General features: G+C 59.5%; 1 protein-coding gene across 1 annotated transcript; it reads left to right on the forward strand.

Annotated features, from left to right (window-relative positions):
- Positions 1-203: 203 nt before the first annotated feature.
- On the forward strand, positions 204-9,951 carry FSCN1 (fascin actin-bundling protein 1). Its single transcript, XM_082671333.1, has 5 exons — positions 204-1,132; positions 7,305-7,461; positions 7,553-7,674; positions 7,921-8,088; positions 8,554-9,951. Exons 1-5 carry the CDS (start codon positions 301-303, stop codon positions 8,754-8,756), a joined length of 1,482 nt encoding a protein of 493 aa, XP_082527459.1. The 5' UTR covers positions 204-300; the 3' UTR covers positions 8,757-9,951.
- Positions 9,952-16,514: the final 6,563 nt, after the last annotated feature.

Below are 16,514 nucleotides of genomic sequence, written 5' to 3' on the forward strand. Positions count from 1 at the left end.
GAGCAGGGAACGCGGCGAGCCCAGCCCCCACCCGCGCCCCTCCGGGACCCTGCGCGACTCAGCTCGCTCCCTGGGCCCCGGTGCCCCCTCCTCGGCGAGCCCCGGGGCGGGGCGGGGGCGGGACCTCGCGACGCTGACGTCACCCCGCCTATAAAGAGGCTCGGGCGCCACGGGCCGGCTTTGTAAAGCGCTGCTGAGGGTGAGCGCACGGCCGCGGCAACTGAACAAAGGAGCAGGGCGCCGCCGCTGGGACCCGCCACCGACCTCCCGGGCCGCGCCGGCCTCCCGCCCGCCGCCACCATGACCGCCAACGGCACGGCCGAGGCCCTGCAGATCCAGTTCGGTCTCATTAACTGCAGCAACAAGTACCTGACGGCCGAGACGTTCGGGTTCAAGGTGAATGCGTCGGCCAGCAGCCTGAAGAAGAAGCAGATCTGGACGCTGGAACAGCCGCCCGACGAGGCGGGCAGCGCAGCCGTGTGCCTGCGCAGCCACCTGGGCCGCTACCTGGCGGCGGACAAGGATGGCAACGTGACCTGCGAACACGAGGTGCCCAGTGCCGACTGCCGCTTTCTCATCGTGGCGCACGACGACGGCCGCTGGTCGCTGCAGTCTGAGGCGCACCGGCGCTACTTTGGCGGCACCGAGGACCGCCTGTCGTGCTTCGCTCAGACCGTGTCGCCGGCCGAGAAGTGGAGCGTGCACATCGCCATGCACCCCCAGGTCACCATCTACAGCCTGGCCCGCAAGCGCTACGCGCACCTGAGCGCGCGGCCGGCCGACGAGATCGCAGTGGACCGCGACGTGCCCTGGGGCGTCGACTCGCTCATCACGCTGGCCTTCCAGGACCAGCGCTACAGCTTGCAGACGGCCGACCACCGCTTCCTGCGCCACGACGGGCGCCTAGTGGCGCACCCCGAGCCCGCCACCGGCTACACGCTCGAGTTCCGCTCCGGCAAGGTGGCCTTCCGCGACTGCGAAGGCCGCTACCTGGCGCCGTCGGGGCCCAGCGGCACGCTCAAGGCGGGCAAGGCCACCAAGGTGGGCAAGGACGAGCTCTTCGCCCTGGAACAGAGCTGCGCCCAGGTCGTGCTGCAGGCGGCCAACGAGAGGAACGTGTCCACGCGCCAGGGTGAGTGGGGACGCCGTCCCCCGCCTCTCTGGGCCATGCACAAAGCGAACCCCACCCCAGTCCCCGCAGCCTCCCGCCCTTTCTCGCCCGCGGCGCCGCTGCAATCCTGAGCGACGCCCGGTGCGCCCCCGCTGGGCGCGCGGGCCACCCCACCCCGCCGCGGGACCTGCGCTCCGATCCCCAGGAAAGGGCGAGGGGTGGGGCTTTGCCCATCCTTGGGTGCCGCTGCATAACCCCCACTCCGCCTTGAGGTTGGGGCTCCTAGGCCGCGATTAGACGCCGCCCCTTGTGCCACCCTCCGAACCCTCGGCCTGATCTGGGTCCTCCCTACGCGCGCAGATCCCTCCCTCGCATCCGTGGGCCTAGCCCGTGGGGAGGGGACGCCCCTCGCCTGTTTCCTCGTGCCCCTCCCCCCGGCAGTGGGCCTTTGGCTCCAGGGAGACTAGGGGTCGCAACAGGCGCGGGGCGCGCCCCCGCTCCATGAAGGCCGCCTTTCGCGGGCGGGATGGGGGTAGCCTTTGATCTCCGCAGGGTGCGCTTCCACCTCCCCTCCCTCCGGGCCTTTCTCCACCTCCGCTGGCTGCTGGGAGGGGTTGGCCTCTGCTGGAGGGGGGGTGCCCAGAGTGTCTGCCCTTCCCCCCCCAGCCCCTCCTCCCGCGTCCGCCCCGCGCTCGAGGCCGCGGCCTTTGTGAGCAGGGGGGCGGGCTCGTCGACAAGGCCCTCCCTCGCCCCCTTTGTCCTGCTCCGTCTCTGCAGATGGGAAAACCAGATGCGGCCGGGCGGGGGAAGGAATCGACTTTCTGCGGGTTCCCCCCTGCTGAGGACCCCCCGCGCCGCCCCTAGGCCCAGTGCCCCGTCCGAAGCCACCCCAGAAGGCGGCCTCTCTGCTCGCGCCCCAGCCCCGGGACGGCGTGGCGTGGATGGCGCCCCGCCAGGCACCCCGCCCCGCGCGCGTCTCCTGGCCGGTACCCTCTGCTCTGCGGGAGCCAGAGAGCGGTCTCAGCCTGAGCCCGGAGACCCCAGCCCGGCACCCTCGGGAAGCCCCCCCTACCCTCGGTTGAACCCACCCCCAAGACTCCCGCCTGGAACAACTGGCTGCAACTCGATGCGTCCTCTCCCGGGGCCTCCCGCTGGCCTGGCGATTTCCTACTGGCCTGCGCGCCAGAAGTGAACCCTCCTCTTTCCCTTCTTAGATTCTCCCCGTAGGCGGCTTCTCTTCCTTCTGGCGCCCTCGCCCCTCCTTTGGGGGAACCTGTGGGTGTCTGGCTCCCCCAGCCGGGAAGTTGGACCCCAGCCTCTGGAGATAGCTGGATGGGAGCCCAGTCATTGCCCAGCCCCCCCTCCCCTTCCTTCTGACGGCCACCCTCCTGACCCGGCTCTGCCAAGGAGGTTGCAGCCCGGTGGCAGTTTCCTACCCGAGTGTGCTGATTGAAGTGGGTGGTGTTTCCTCCATCCTGCAGATGGGCAGGTTTAGGCCCAGAGAGGAGCAGCCATGTGCCCAAGATCACACAGCAAGTAAGCAGCATGAAGAACTGGGTTTGGCTCCAGAACGAGCTCTTATCTGGACCCCCTGATGCCTCCCAGCCTCTGGGGCACAGGTCCTCCCCTTTCCAGTCTCACACAGTACGAGGTGGGGCAGGAATCCCCACCTATTCAGCAAACACTGAGCCCCTATCAAGTGAGACATGCTGAGGCCTGAGTGGTGAGCACATGGGCATCTCCTGGATCCTTCCCTGCTGGGCCCAATGTTCTCGTTGGGACATGAGGAACATCCCAGAGGTGTCAAGCAAAGGTCTGGGGGTCCAGGAAGTACATGAGGGTCCCAGATTAGATGGGGGAGGTCCCTTTCTGAGGAGGACACTTGACCTGACCTGAGGATGAATAGAAGGTAGCATGTATCAGGTGTGTGGAACAGTGTTGCAGGTACAGGGAACAGCTTGTGCAAAGGCCCCGAGGCAGGAAGGAGCAGAAAGCCCAGGGTGGCTGAACAGAAGCTTGTGAGGTTGGTAGACGGGACTGGAACAGCCGGCAGGGCCACAGGACCTAGGTTGGGTGTTCATCAATGCAGGCATGCTCCATGCTTGCTGGGCTGCATCTAGCACCTGCCCTGGGGAAGGTGTGGCAGGAATGCGTGGCCCTGGCCCTAGCCCTTGGCGCCAGAAAGGAGCAGAGAGATCCTGGGGGTGTTTCTGGCAGGCACTGGTGAGCCTGGGCAGGTGCCCTTTCCTTTCTAGTAAAGCTCGTTGGTGGCGTCATGGTGTGATTCAAGCTGATGGGGCAGGAGGAGACGGAAATTGCACCAGGAGAGCTGCTGGCTCATCTGTGCGTTTAAAGGGAAGGGAGATTTGGGAGCAAAGATTGGAGCTACATTGGCCTCAGATTTTGGGGTCCTCATCTCGTTCTGATGTTGGCTGACCTCAGGTCTTCTTTGTGGGGTGGAGGATGACCAGAGGACCTGGAGCCGGCATGGGCTTGGGGGTGTGTGTCTGCAGAGGCCATTTTGGACAGGCCTGCGTGGCAAGGAGGCTTCAGCTGTGCTTCCGACACATGTTGGGAAACGCCAGCCAGGAAGGAGGAGCATCCTGGGCTTAGCTGGCTGGGGGAAGTGAATCATCATCCCCGTAGGCCTGCACAGGCAGGGCCTGGTGGGGGTGGGGTGCTCCCTGCTGAAGCTGCAGCCTGCTCTCTGGCCTCAGTTTCCCCATTTGTAAAGGGCTCGCCCAGGGCTGCCCTGGGCACATTCTTTTCGGCCAGACTGTATTTCTGGGAGGAGGCCATCACAGCCTACATTAGAGGCAGGATCGGCCACAGGGAGTGGGGGTCCCAAGAGCTGATGTGACCAGGCAGATGGCACGTGTCTGCCCCAGCTCCTGGGAAGTGCTGTAGCTGTGACCACACAGGTGGGGACATGGCTTGGGCAGGGATGGAGGATGGCAGGGCCACTGAGTGAGCAGTACTCGTGCTACTTTGGAGCCTCACCTGCCCTGGGCTCCAGCCAGACCCTGGGCAGAGCCTCACCCCATTTCCCACCTGGTCTCACAGCCTCTTTGCATCTGGCCAGCTGTGCCCTGGGGACTCCATGCTCAGGAAGTGCCCAGTCCCAGCCGCTCAAAGGTGAGGCTGGCTGGCTGAGAAAGGGCTGGTCAAGCTGGGCTTTGCAGGATGTGTAAGAGTTCTCCTGATGAGGCAGGGCATTTCAGGCCCAGGGAACAGCTTGTGTAAGGACGGAGTAGGGATTTAAAGTGGTCAGGTAGTGGCAAGAGCTGACTGGGAAGAGGGGAGGTGAGGTGAGGCCACAGATGCTTCTGGGCCCCCTCCCTTAAACTGAATGGGGGTGGTGGAGAGTGCCTGATTTGAACAAGCCAGGGGAATATGTGGACTGCTAAGGCTGAGGGGGATGGGGATCATGAAGTGTGTTGGCAGGGAGGGGGTGCTCCCTCCAAGCCACTGTACAGGATGGCTCAGAGGCTCGAGGTGGGGAAAGCCACGATGTGGGGGGACACGCCGGGGCCCGGCGTCTCAGTTGTGCTCTCTGGAGCGGGTCGGGGGGATGTGCCCATGGGCTCTGTTGAGCCCCCGCATCTCCTGCCTCCTCAGGGCTCCTGTGGGCCTGTGACTCAGGTTTTTTGTGCTGCTGTTGATGAAAAGAAAAATCCCGAAGAAAACCCTGTTCCCATAGTAACCGAGCTCTAATTAGAGACTCCAAGGCCCCACTCCAAGTGGGGCCTTTCCCATCTGGGCAGGGCCTTGGAGCCAGGAGTTACCCCACTGGAATGGGGAGGGGATACTCTTCCCACCCCTTCCTGTCGCGGGCGAAGACCTGGTGTCTGCTTGGCACTGGGCCTGCTAAATCCTTTCCATCTCAGACCGGGCCCTTTTGACAGGCAGAGAGGGAAACTGAGGCTGCGTGGGGGGAGGCACTCAAGGGCACCTGGCCCCGGCTTTGCATACCTTGCGGGCTGGCCTAGGCCTGTTTATCAAACCAGTTCCAGGACTGGACACACCCAGGCGGGACGGGGTCTGAGTGGCTGAGCAGGTGGTGGTGGTCCTGTGGCCCTGAGGAGGTACCCGCCGCTGCAGAGCCTCCCTTTGTTCCTGGAAATAACTCTGTGGAATTGCTGGGAGGAGTCAAGCCCAGGGCTGTCCGCAGGAGCGCAGGGCTGGCTAAGCTCTCAGGAACCAAAGCCTCATTGAAAAGGAGCCCCTGCACTTGCTGTGTTTGTCCTCGGGCAGGCTGGCGAGCGCCTTGTTCGCTGGCAAGCCTCTGTTATGTCAGGTAGGCTGGTCAGTGCTAGAGATCTGACTGCCACTCGGGGCCCTTCCCTGCCCCCTTTGCCCCTCTTTCTGGGGAGCCCTGTCTGTCTTTTCTGCTGCTGAGGGGTGCCCGGTGGGGCTCCTCCTCGTCTGTTCTTTCCTTCCCGTCAGCCGGCCTGCCACGTGTTGGGCAGGTGGTACCATGTGGCTGGGCAGGCTGGGGGTGGCAGCTCTGCAGCAGCGGCCGGGGGGGGTCAGGCCTGCTGGGCGAGGTCTGAGCAGGGATGGAGCCCAGCCCCACATTGTGCTCCTGGTGTGGCCTTGAGGATGGTCGTCCTCTGGGTGGCTTGGGCACCCAGAAGGCCCGGCCCCTGCTGATCCTCGCCCCGTGCTTCACTGGGGTGTGATGGGGGATCGAGCTCACCTCTACCCCCGGGGCCTCAGTAGTCAGCAGATCCCTGACACTGTGGCTAAGGGGACCCAGGGGGCCTGGAGGGTCAAGCCCAAGCGTTGTGAGGGTCTGCTTCAGAGTGACCCGTGGAGGCCACATCCACCAGTCCACAGAGGGGAGGGAGGGTTGGGGGAGAGGGCGTGGCAGGAGGCCTGAGTTTGCCCATCTCTCCTCCCGAGAGCCCTGGACCCCTAGCTTTCTCTCTGGGTGACCTTGGGCAAGGGCACCACCTCTCTGCCTCATTCTCCTTCGTGATGGGGTGGCGCTGACATGGGACACGAGACCCGGTTAGCATGGGGCTGACACCTTTCAGGCCCTCTGGGTGGTGGCTGGAGAACTAAGAATGGGTCCTGGGGGAGGGCCTGGGGGTGCTCAGACCCCAGGCTCTGCCACCCGCCAGCCTCTGCCACCCGCCAGCCTCATCTCATCTAAAAGGACACCTGCCGCCCGCCACTGATCCCGGCTTCATAAAGGCCTCAAGGCCCAACTCACCCTGCTGCTGAGGCCCTTAGGATCCATGGCACTTGGGGATGTGAACTTGTTGGGACCAAAGATCCCACTTCAGGTTTTATCTGGAGGAGTCCATACGGATGTGCAAAACGACATGGCTGCAGCTTGTGGGAGCAAGACCCCGGAAGCCACCCCCTTCACAGACGACTTAGGGACATGGAAACGTGTAAAGGTGTTAGGCAGATCATTTGCAAATCGAGGTCTGTAGCATGCATGCACTTGAAGGTCAAGAAAATGCATATGTGAGCACACAGGGAAAAGGCTAGGCATGTGTGGTCGCCCGCCGTTCACGGTGGCGTTCTGGGGGTGTGGTGGGCGTGGGGGTGTGTGTGAATTCGCTTTTATGAGTTTTCTAAATTCCCTGAAGGGAACGTGTGCTATGACTCTCTTGACACGTATACAGAAGCAGGAAGGATATCATGAACTACTACCATATACCGACTCTCCCAGCTGCAATATTCTGCCACACTAGCTCCCTGTCCCTTTATTCATTGCTTCTGGTTGTATTTAATGCAAATCCCTGACATCAGGGCATTTCATCTCAAAATGTTTGTGTGTATCTCTAAAAAACAAGGCCATTTTCTTACTTAATGACAACATGATTAACAATAATTAATCCATGCTCTCTACTCCTGGACCATGTTGAGAGTCTCCCCGTTGGTTCTACAATATCTTTTTTTTTTTTTAACAATATCTTTTTGCATTTGGTTTGTTGGAAGGTATTACTTCTGTAATCAGAGAATGTGATGTGTAAATGGACCTAGCTGGCCTTGGCCCTTGACTTGTCCTGCCTGGGATCCTGGGTTCTGCCCTCTGAGGTGAAGGCCGAGGGGTCTGAGCCGCACTGTGGGGTCTCAGCAGCCCCCTGCTGTGTTGGTGTGTGCGGGCAGGGCTGAGGGTCAGCCAGCACTGGGGGGGCGTGGGGGTCCCTGTACTAGCTGGAGGCTCTCCCAGCAGGTATGGACCTGTCGGCCAATCAGGACGAAGAGACCGACCAAGAGACTTTCCAGCTGGAGATCGACCGCGACACCAAAAAGTGCGCCTTCCGCACCCACTCGGGCAAGTACTGGACGCTGACGGCCACCGGGGGTGTGCAGTCCACTGCCTCCACCAAGTGAGTGCCCCACTGCCCGCCTGTCACTGCCCGCGCTCGCCCAGGCTGGCCTTCCTGTGGGGCGCGCCTGACCCTGTCCCGCCACCCCCAGGGATGCCAGCTGCTACTTTGACATTGAGTGGCGTGATCGGAGGATCATACTGCGCGCGTCCAATGGCAAGTTTGTGACAGCCAAGAAGAACGGCCAGCTGGCTGCCTCGGTGGAGACAGCAGGTAGCCACCTGGGGGCGTACCTCAAGCCCTTGTTCCCTGGAGGGTCTTACTGTATGCATGGTCACTTACGAACCCCACCCAAAGCCTGCCCTGTGCTGGGCATCCTCCCAGACTGGCACCACCCTGCCTCACCCTAGGGCTGGCATGCTGTGTGACCCCAGACTCCCGCTCTCCCTCTCTGAGCCACACCCTGGGTGTCCACGCCCAACCCCACGAGGCTCACTTCTCTTCCACCTCCTGGGACAGGGGACTCGGAGCTCTTCCTCATGAAGCTGATCAACCGCCCCATCATCGTGTTCCGTGGGGAGCACGGCTTCATCGGCTGCCGCAAGGTCACAGGCACCCTGGACGCCAACCGCTCCAACTACGACGTCTTCCAGCTGGAGTTCAGAGACGGCGCCTACAACATCAAAGGCAGGTTCTCCTGTGGGCAGTGCCGGGTGGGGCCCCCTGGGCTCAGGGGGCCGATGTTGGACACAGAGAGCAAACCCTTGCCCCACTTGAGCCTGGCTTTGGGGCTCGGCTTGGCCACCCTGTGATGTGGCCTGGGCCAGGCCCCATCTGGACACCAGAGGCTCTAGGCTGGGGGGGGGGTAGCCCCTTCCCCTCTTGTCTGTACAGGAGGGAGATGTCCGGCCCACCCCAGATAGAGCTAGAGAGGGAGACGGGATTCTGGAAAGGCTGGGCGGGGGAGGGGTCACACACGAGTTATGGGACCAAAATTCTGGTGGGAGGCGGGGGAAGGGACTCCAGTCCAGCATGGGCCCGAGGCTTGGGTGGATGTAACAGACCCCACCCCCATTCTGGAAGCCGTGACTGGAGGGTGGGGAGCAGAGCCCAGGCAGGGCCTGACGGGGCCTCCCCTTGCCCCTGCTCCAGACTCCACAGGCAAGTACTGGATGGTGGGCAACGACTCCTCCGTCACCAGCAGCAGCGACAGCCCTGTGGACTTCTTCTTCGAGTTCTGTGACTACAACAAGGTGGCCATCAAGGTGGGCGGGCATTACCTGAAGGGGGACCACGCGGGGGTCCTAAAGGCCTGCGCTGACACTATCGACCCCACCACGCTGTGGGAGTACTAGGGCCCCGCCGCTGGCATCCCCCTCCCCACCCTGCCCAACCCGCCCTGCTAACTCTCTTCTCCAGGTGGGCTCTGCTGTGGGTGGCGAGCCCCTTGCCTTTCAAACTGGAAACCCAGAGCAAATGGTGCCCTCACCTGTTGTCCCACGTGGCCTCCCCTGGGCAGGTCAGAGGCTGTGACCTGGTCCTTGGAGGGATTTCACATCCCTCTGCTCTCTCTTCTCTGCCCTGGGCGAGGCTGGAACTTCTTTCTTCTGACCTCAGACAACTCTGAGCCTTATTTCCCCGAAGAGGCCGAGGAGGAGTGGGGGGCTGGGAGGCCTTCCCGAGCTCAGCTCCTGGGAGTGGCGGGGTGTAACTGGAATCTCCTGTCCCCTCCTGAACCTCCCCCTCCCCCATTTCCCGGGAGCCAAGCTCTTGCCCCAGGCCTGTTGGTGGCCCCCCTGGGGCGCCATCCCTGTGTTGTCAGGAGGACAGCTGGTGGACAGGACGGGGCTGGCTCCAGGCCCCTGTGAGTGGAGCAGGTTTGGTTTGGTGGCCGCCCGGGCCTGGCCACTGCACACACATCCTGCTGTGGTCCGGGGGTCCTGCTCCTGTCTCTTTTCTTTCACTCTGGCCTGACTGGAAGCAGAAAATGACCAAGTCAGTAACTTTTTTTTTTCAGTGAAATGTTATTGCTGGAGGAGCCCCAGGCAAGCCTGGTTGTAGCCAGGGGTGGTCTTCAAGGGGTCTTGGTGGGGGGGGTAGTCTTGAGACAGCATCTCCGGGCCTCAGTGCCCTCCACCCACTAGTGGTGGGGTAGGTGGGGTGCCTCCCTGAATCCAGAACCTGCCTCCACCTTCCCAGGGGGCTCTCACCGGCCCCTTCCCTCCCATGTGCCTGGGCCCCAGGCCTGTGTCCCCACCTGGTGGTGCTGGGCCCTTCACCGCCTCAGCCAGGGCCCCTGGTGTGATCGGTGCTCCTCTTCTGACTGGACTCCCGGGTCTCGGCAGGATGAAGCTGGGCGTCGCCCTCAGCCGGGAGCCCCGTGGAAGCCCCCTGGTTCCTGGCTCCTAGCCCCGCCCCTGCCAGTTCCCTTCCCCTCTGGTTAGTGTCCACCATGCATCTCACTCTGGGTGTCTTGGTCTTTTATTTTTTGTAAGTGTCATTTGTATAACTCTAAATGCCCATGATAGTAGCTTCAGACTGGAAAGAGCAAAATAAAGTTAACGCAAGTCTGCACCCCTAGGGTTGGTGTGTGTGTGTGTTGGGGGTGAAGGCAGGTGGCAGGGGTGGGCCTGGGAACCCTCCTGCTGCAGGTTTCCGGGTTAGAGGTCAGGCCCACACAAACCAGCAGAGCGGACTTCCTCCTGCCTTGGCACGTGTGCCTTGACGAGCTTGGAGGTGCGGGGCCTGGGTGCCCCCTTTCCATACTGCAAGGGGCCTCGTGTGCATCCATCCACACGCCAACACAGCAGGCTTGGGCCCCTTGGGACCTGGATGTGCTGTCTGGGCGCCCTTGGAGGACAGGCCCGGGTAGAGGTGGGCACAGGCCCTGGGAGAAGTCGGCTGGATGAGCTAAGCTTGGAGTCCAGGGAGGACGCCTTCATGAGAACAGGACCCCTAGGCCCAGCTTGGGGAGGAGGGGAGGCACTTCTCTTATTTGGCAGATAAGAAGCTGAGGAAGTTTCCAACCTCGAGGGGGGACCTGGGTCCTGAGCCCACCCTGTGGTCGCGGCCCCTGGCAGACCTCCAGGTGGTCAGCCCTGCAGGGACTCCAGAGAGGCAGACGCTGGGTTGGGCCCTTCTATGCAGTATCATGTTACCCAGAGCATACCTGTTCCCATCTTACAGAGGAGGAGACTGAGGTTCAGAGTAGCGAGGCAGAGCTTTGAGGGTGGAACGGGGTGCCCCATGGGTGTCCAGTAAGTAGGCGGTGATTGAAGATGGACGTGGGCGTGTGGCCGTCTTGCGGGGGCAGCGGGACCAGAGGGGCCTGAGCTGTCAGCAGAAGCGCTGATTGGCTGCTGATGACGAAACTGGGATGCCTGCGCTGTGATTGGTGGTCCCTGGGGGCGGGAGTCTCGAGATTGACAAGCACAGATGGCGGCTACAAAGGGACGTCGGGCTCTCAGCGGGGTCCAGGCGGCCAACCCTCCACCACTGTTAAAGCCAGGCTGGAAGCCAGAAAAGTCTCAGTGACGTGGAAGGGAACAGATGAGTCCTCCGGAGCCAAGCTCCTCCAGACTGCAGGGATGGGGATGCACTGGAAGGGGCTCAGGGAGGGGTCCCCAGTTGGGCAGTTGAGCGAGGTTGAGCGAGGTGGTTCCCTGCGGTGCCCGGGGTGGGCGCCTGCCCAGGAGCAGGAATGACCTGTCCTGGAATGATGCAGGCACCCCTCCCCGCATCCTCCCAGCCAGGCCCAGGCACTGATTCTGAATTCCACGCGTTCTGCAAAAATGGGCGCAGAGCAAGTGGCTGCGCGTTACAGGGGCTTATTCCCCCGCCCCACACACACCCCGCGAATGAGGCGCAAAGGCTGGTGGGGGAGGTGATCACACCTAGGGAGGAGGGGGGCCTAACCCAATACTAGGGACAGGAAAGGCAACCAGGGCAAGGGAACCGCACGAGCAAAGGTCAGGTGGGAGGAACCTTGGGGCGGGGCCTGGTTGGGTCCCGGATGAAGAGTGGATTTGAGTGAGGCCATTGTCTCTAGGCCCACGTGGAGGCGACAGGCGTTACCGGAAGGCGGCAGACACTCCCGGGGGCGCAAATGGAGCACCGTGGGGACCACCAGATTCACTCCTGCGCACGCACCGGGACTCCCCGTGTCCTGGTCGAAAGGTGCCCCCCCCCGTCAGAATTGGCTCTGGGGCCCCCAGGGCGCAGATTCCAGAGCAAAGGATGCGGTTCTTCCTCAGCGATTCCCAGTTCACAAGGGTCACTGTGTGATCCTGCACACACGCACACGGGCTTGTGTACATGCATGGGTGAGTGCACACAGGAACACAGGCATGTACAGGAGCCCAGTGCACACACAACACGCATGCACATAGAGACATACGTGGACGCAGGCACAGGCACACGGACCAGCCCACAGGAACAAAGAGCTTACGGTTTGCTCACCAGCCTGCATTGACTCAGCCCACAGGCTTCCAACCACTGTGCCTGGGGACTCCGTTCCCCTCAGTTTTCCCAGACCCTGACTGCAGCTCCTCTCACCTCCAGCTGGGTCAGGGGCCAGTGGGCCCCACAGTTCTGAGGCTGGGTTCCCCCCAAGCCTGCCATGGAGGGCCAGCAAGAGTCCAGGCTGCCATTGCTCAGATGGGGACATCAAGGCCTAGAGAAATGCCCAGTGAGTCTGGGCAGCTGCAGCCAGTGCTCCAAGCTACTCGTTGGGGTTAATTGTGAGCCTAAAAGATCATGTCAGAAGGAAAAACATTCAATTAAACTTGTAAGGAAGAAAAAAGGAAGGAGAGGCAGCCCTTCTTCCCTTCCGTGGCTCTTTTCCCTGTTAGGGGCAGGACTGCCGAAGGCCGGGCAGATGGGGCAGCTGCGGTCCCCAGGATGTAACCTGGCCAGAGTAAACTGGGATCTCCACAGGTTGGTCCTTTAGGTCCGTCTTGGGGTGGGACCCCAAGCCCTGCTGGGGGCTCCAGCCCCAGCAGGACACAGGTGGTCCCCCCTGGTGGGGGGAAGCCTCTGAACTTCCTAGGTGCATCTCCACAGGACACTTCAAGCCCCCTGCCCTCCCCAGCTCAGGCTCCTCCCCTGTTCATTTCTGGGGAGCCCTCAGTGGAGGATATCCCAGACCTGGCTGGGCCCTGCTTCCTACAGGGCCTCTTCCAGAATTGAGAAGTATGAGAGGTGACCTCCAGTGACCTTGGGGCTCACAGCTCACACTGAAGTGTAAGGTAGGTGAGGCTACAAAGGGACCCCCGCCACTCTGGACTTCCTGGGGACCCTCTGGCCTCAGTTTCCCTCATTTGAGCGACGGACAGCTGGTTCCCTGGGCCTCAAGACTGTCAGATGGGGGAGGGGCTCTGAGACCTCCGGAGCAGCGAAAGGAGAAGGGAACAGATGGGGTCTCCCCAGGCAGAAGGAGGCCTGGAGAAGGGGCTCAGGCCTGGGAAGGGTAGGCTGGGGCTGAGCATTTGGCCTGAAGCCCCAGCCCTTTAGTGGGGCCCCTGAACTTAACCAGGAGGAGGCTGATTCTCCGTGAGGAGATGGGGGGAAGAGAAATTGCTCTCCTCTCCCTGCCCCCTCCCCCCAGTCCAGGCCTGACCCCCAGAAGGGGAAGGGAAACCCACCTTCCAGGAACCTGGAACTGGGCAAGCTGCTCTGAAAGGTTTACTATTACTATCATTATTGTTACTTTAAGAATTAAGAGAGGGACTTCCCTGGTGGCACAGTGCTTAAGAATCTGCCTGCCAATGCAGGGGACACGGGTTCAAGCCCTAGTCCGGGAAGATCCCACATGCCGCAGAGCAACTAAGCCAGTGTGCCACAACTACTGAGCCTGCACTCTAGAGCCCACGAGCCACAACTACTGAAGCCCTCGCGCCTAGAGCCTGTGCTCTGCAACAAGAGAAGCCACCACAATGGGAAGCCCGCGCACTGCAACGAAGAGTAGTCCACACTCACCGCAACTAGAGAAAGCCCACACACAGCAAAGAAAACCCAATGCAGTCAAGAAAAAATAAATAAGGGCTTCCCTGGTGGCGCAGTGGTTGAGAGTCCGCCTGTCAATGCAGGGGACACGGGTTCGTGCCCCGGTCCGGGAAGATCGCGCATGCCACAGAGCAGCTGGGCCCGTGAGCCATGACCGCTGAGCCTGCGCGTCCGGAGCCTGTGCTCTGCAACGGGAGAGGCCACAACAGTGAGAGGCCCACGTACCACAAAAAATAAATAAATAAATAAATTTATTTAAAAAAAAAAAAGAATTAAGAGAATAGGGACTTCCCTGGTGGTCCAGCAGTTAAGACTCCTTACTCCCAATGCAGGGGCCGGATTGGATCCCTGGTCAGGGAACTAGATCCTGCATGCCACAACTAAAGATCCCGTGTGCGGCAACTAAGACCCGGCGCAGCCAAATAAATAAATAAATATTAAAAAAAAAGAATTAAGAGAATAAATACCTAGAGTATAAAGTCAAAGGGTGCCCCAGCCCCAGTCCTCCCCCCAGAGGTAACACTGAAGTTACTTATACTCTTCCAGAAAATCTTTTTTTTTTTTTTTTTTTTTTGCGGTACGCGGACCTCTCACTGTTGTGGCCTCTCCCGCTGCGGAGCACAGGCTCCGCCTCTCCCGCTGCGGAGCACAGGCTCCGGATGCGCAGGCTCAGCGGCCATGGCTCACGGGCCCAGCTGCTCTGCGGCACGTGGGATCTTCCCGGACCGGGGCACGAACCTGTGTCCCCTGCATCGGCAGGCGGACTCTCAACCACTGTGCCACCAGGGCAGCCCCCAGAAAATCTTATTTTTTATTTAAGGAATATAGCCCTTACTATGTGCCAGGTACAAAGCCCTTCATTACCTCACTTAGTCCTTATGATGGGCTGAATTGTGTCCCCACCAAATTCATATGATGAGGTCCTAACTCCCAGTACCTCAGACTGTGACTGTTTGTGGAGGTCGGGTATTTAAAGAGGTGATTAAAATTAAATGAGGTCATTGGGGTAGCCCCTACTCCAATATGACTGGTATCCTTATAAGAGGAGGGGATTAGGGACTTCCCTGGTGGCGCAGGGGTTAAGAATCCGCCTGCCAATGCAGGGGACACCGGTTCGAGCCCTGGTCTGGGAAGATCCTACATGCCGCGGAGCATCTAAGCCTGTGTGCCGCAACAACTGAGCCTGAACTCTAGAGCCAGTGTGCCACAGCTACTGAGCCTGTGCCCATGCTCCACAACAAGAGAAGCCACCGCAATGAGAAGACTGTGCACCGCAAGGAAGAGTAGCACCCACTGGCCGCAAGGAGAGAAAAGTCTGCGTGCAGCAACGAAGACCCAACGCAGCCAAAAAAAAAAAAGAGGAGGGGATTAGAACACAGACAGGCACAGAGGGATGACCATGTGAGGACAGGGGGAGAAAACAGCTGTCTGCAAGCCAAGGAGAGAGGCCCAGGAGACATCAACTCTGCTGATACCTTGATCTCAGACTTCTGGCTTCCAGAACTGTGAGCTAATATATGTTTTTGTTTAAGCCGCCCAGCCTGTGGTACTTTGTAACCGTGGCCCCAGGAAATTAATACAGACCTTATAACAGCCCCGCATGGTAGGTACTGTTGTTGTTCCACTTACTGGTGCAGAAATTGAGGCACAGAGAGGTTAAGTAACTTGCTCAAGGTCACACACCCAGTTCGTGGTACAACTGGAATTTTTATATAAAAGCCTAACAGGTGGAAATGCAAATCAAAGTCAAAATGAGATACCACCTCACACCTGTCAGAATGGCTATTCTCCAAATGACAGAAAATAACAAGTGTTGGAGAGGAATTTTAGGGAAAAGGGAAGCCTCATGCACTGTTGGTGAGAATGTAAATTGGTGCAGCCACTATGGAAAACAGTATGGAGGGTCCTCAAAAAACTAAAAAGAGAACTACCATATGATCCAGCAATCCCACTCCTGGCTATTTACCCGAAGATCACTAAATCAAGGGGCTTCCCTGATGGTGCAGTGGTTGGGAATCAGCCTGCCAGTGCAGGGGTCACGGGTTCGAGCCCTGGTCCGGGAAGATTCCCACATGCCGCGGAACAACTGGGCCCGTGAGCCACAGCTACTGAGCCCATGTGCCACAACTACTGAAGCCCGCATGCCTAGAGCCTGTGCTCCGCACCAAGAGAGGACACTGCAATGAGAGGCCAGCACACCACACCGAAGAGTAGCCCCCGCTCGCCACAGCTAGAGAAAGCCCGCGTGCAGCAACAAAGACCCAACGCAACCAAAAATAAATAAATAAATTTATTTTTAAAAAAACCCACTAATTCGAAAAGATACATCTACCTCAATGTTCATAGCAGCATTATTTATAATAGTCAAGATATAAAGACAGGGCTTCCCTGGTGGCGCAGTGGTCGAGAGTCCACCTGCCGATGCAGGGGACACGTGTTCGTGCCCCGGTCCGGGAAGATCCCACATGCCGCGGAGCGGCTGGGCCCGTGAGCCATGGCCGCTGAGCCTGCGTGTCCGGAGCCTGTGCTCCGCAACGGGAGAGGCCACAACAGTGAGAGGCCCGCGTACCACCAAAAAAAAAAAAGATATAAAGACAACCTAAGTGCCCATCAATAGATGAATGGATAAAAATGGATAAAGAAGATGTGATACACACACACACACACACACACACACACACACACACACACACAATGGAATACTGCTCAGCCATAAAAAAGAATGAAATCTTGCCATTTGCGACAATGAGGCTGGGCCTAGAGGTATTATGCTAAGTGAAATAAGTCAAAGACGAATACCATACGATTTCACTTATATGTGGAATCTAAAAAACAAAACAAATGAGCAAACATAACAAAACAAACAGACTCAGACACAGGGAACAAACAGGTGGTTGCCAGAAGGGCGGGATTGGGGGGATGAGTGAAATAGGTGAAGGGGATTTAGAGGTACAAGCTTCCAGTTACAAAATAAATATCACCAGAATGAAAGGTACAGCATAGGGAATATAGTCAATAATATTGTAATAACTTTGTATGGTGACAGATGGTAACCAGACTTGTGGTGATCATTTTGTAACGTATATAGTACATTAGTGTAATGTATACTA

Source organism: Grampus griseus (assembly GCF_964374135.1).
Source record: "Grampus griseus genome assembly, chromosome: 14".
NCBI classification, from domain to species: Eukaryota; Metazoa; Chordata; class Mammalia; order Artiodactyla; family Delphinidae; genus Grampus; species Grampus griseus.

Excerpts from the sequence above, each read along its gene's own strand:
- FSCN1 (XM_082671333.1), top strand. The coding sequence starts at position 301 with ATGACCGCCAACGGCACGGCCGAGGCCCTGCAGATCCAGTTCGGTCTC. Across the intron at positions 7,675-7,920 it reads TGCCTCGGTGGAGACAGCAG|GGGACTCGGAGCTCTTCCTC; the intron begins GTAGCCACCTGG and ends CTCCTGGGACAG. Across the intron at positions 8,089-8,553 it reads CGGCGCCTACAACATCAAAG|ACTCCACAGGCAAGTACTGG; the intron begins GCAGGTTCTCCT and ends CCCCTGCTCCAG.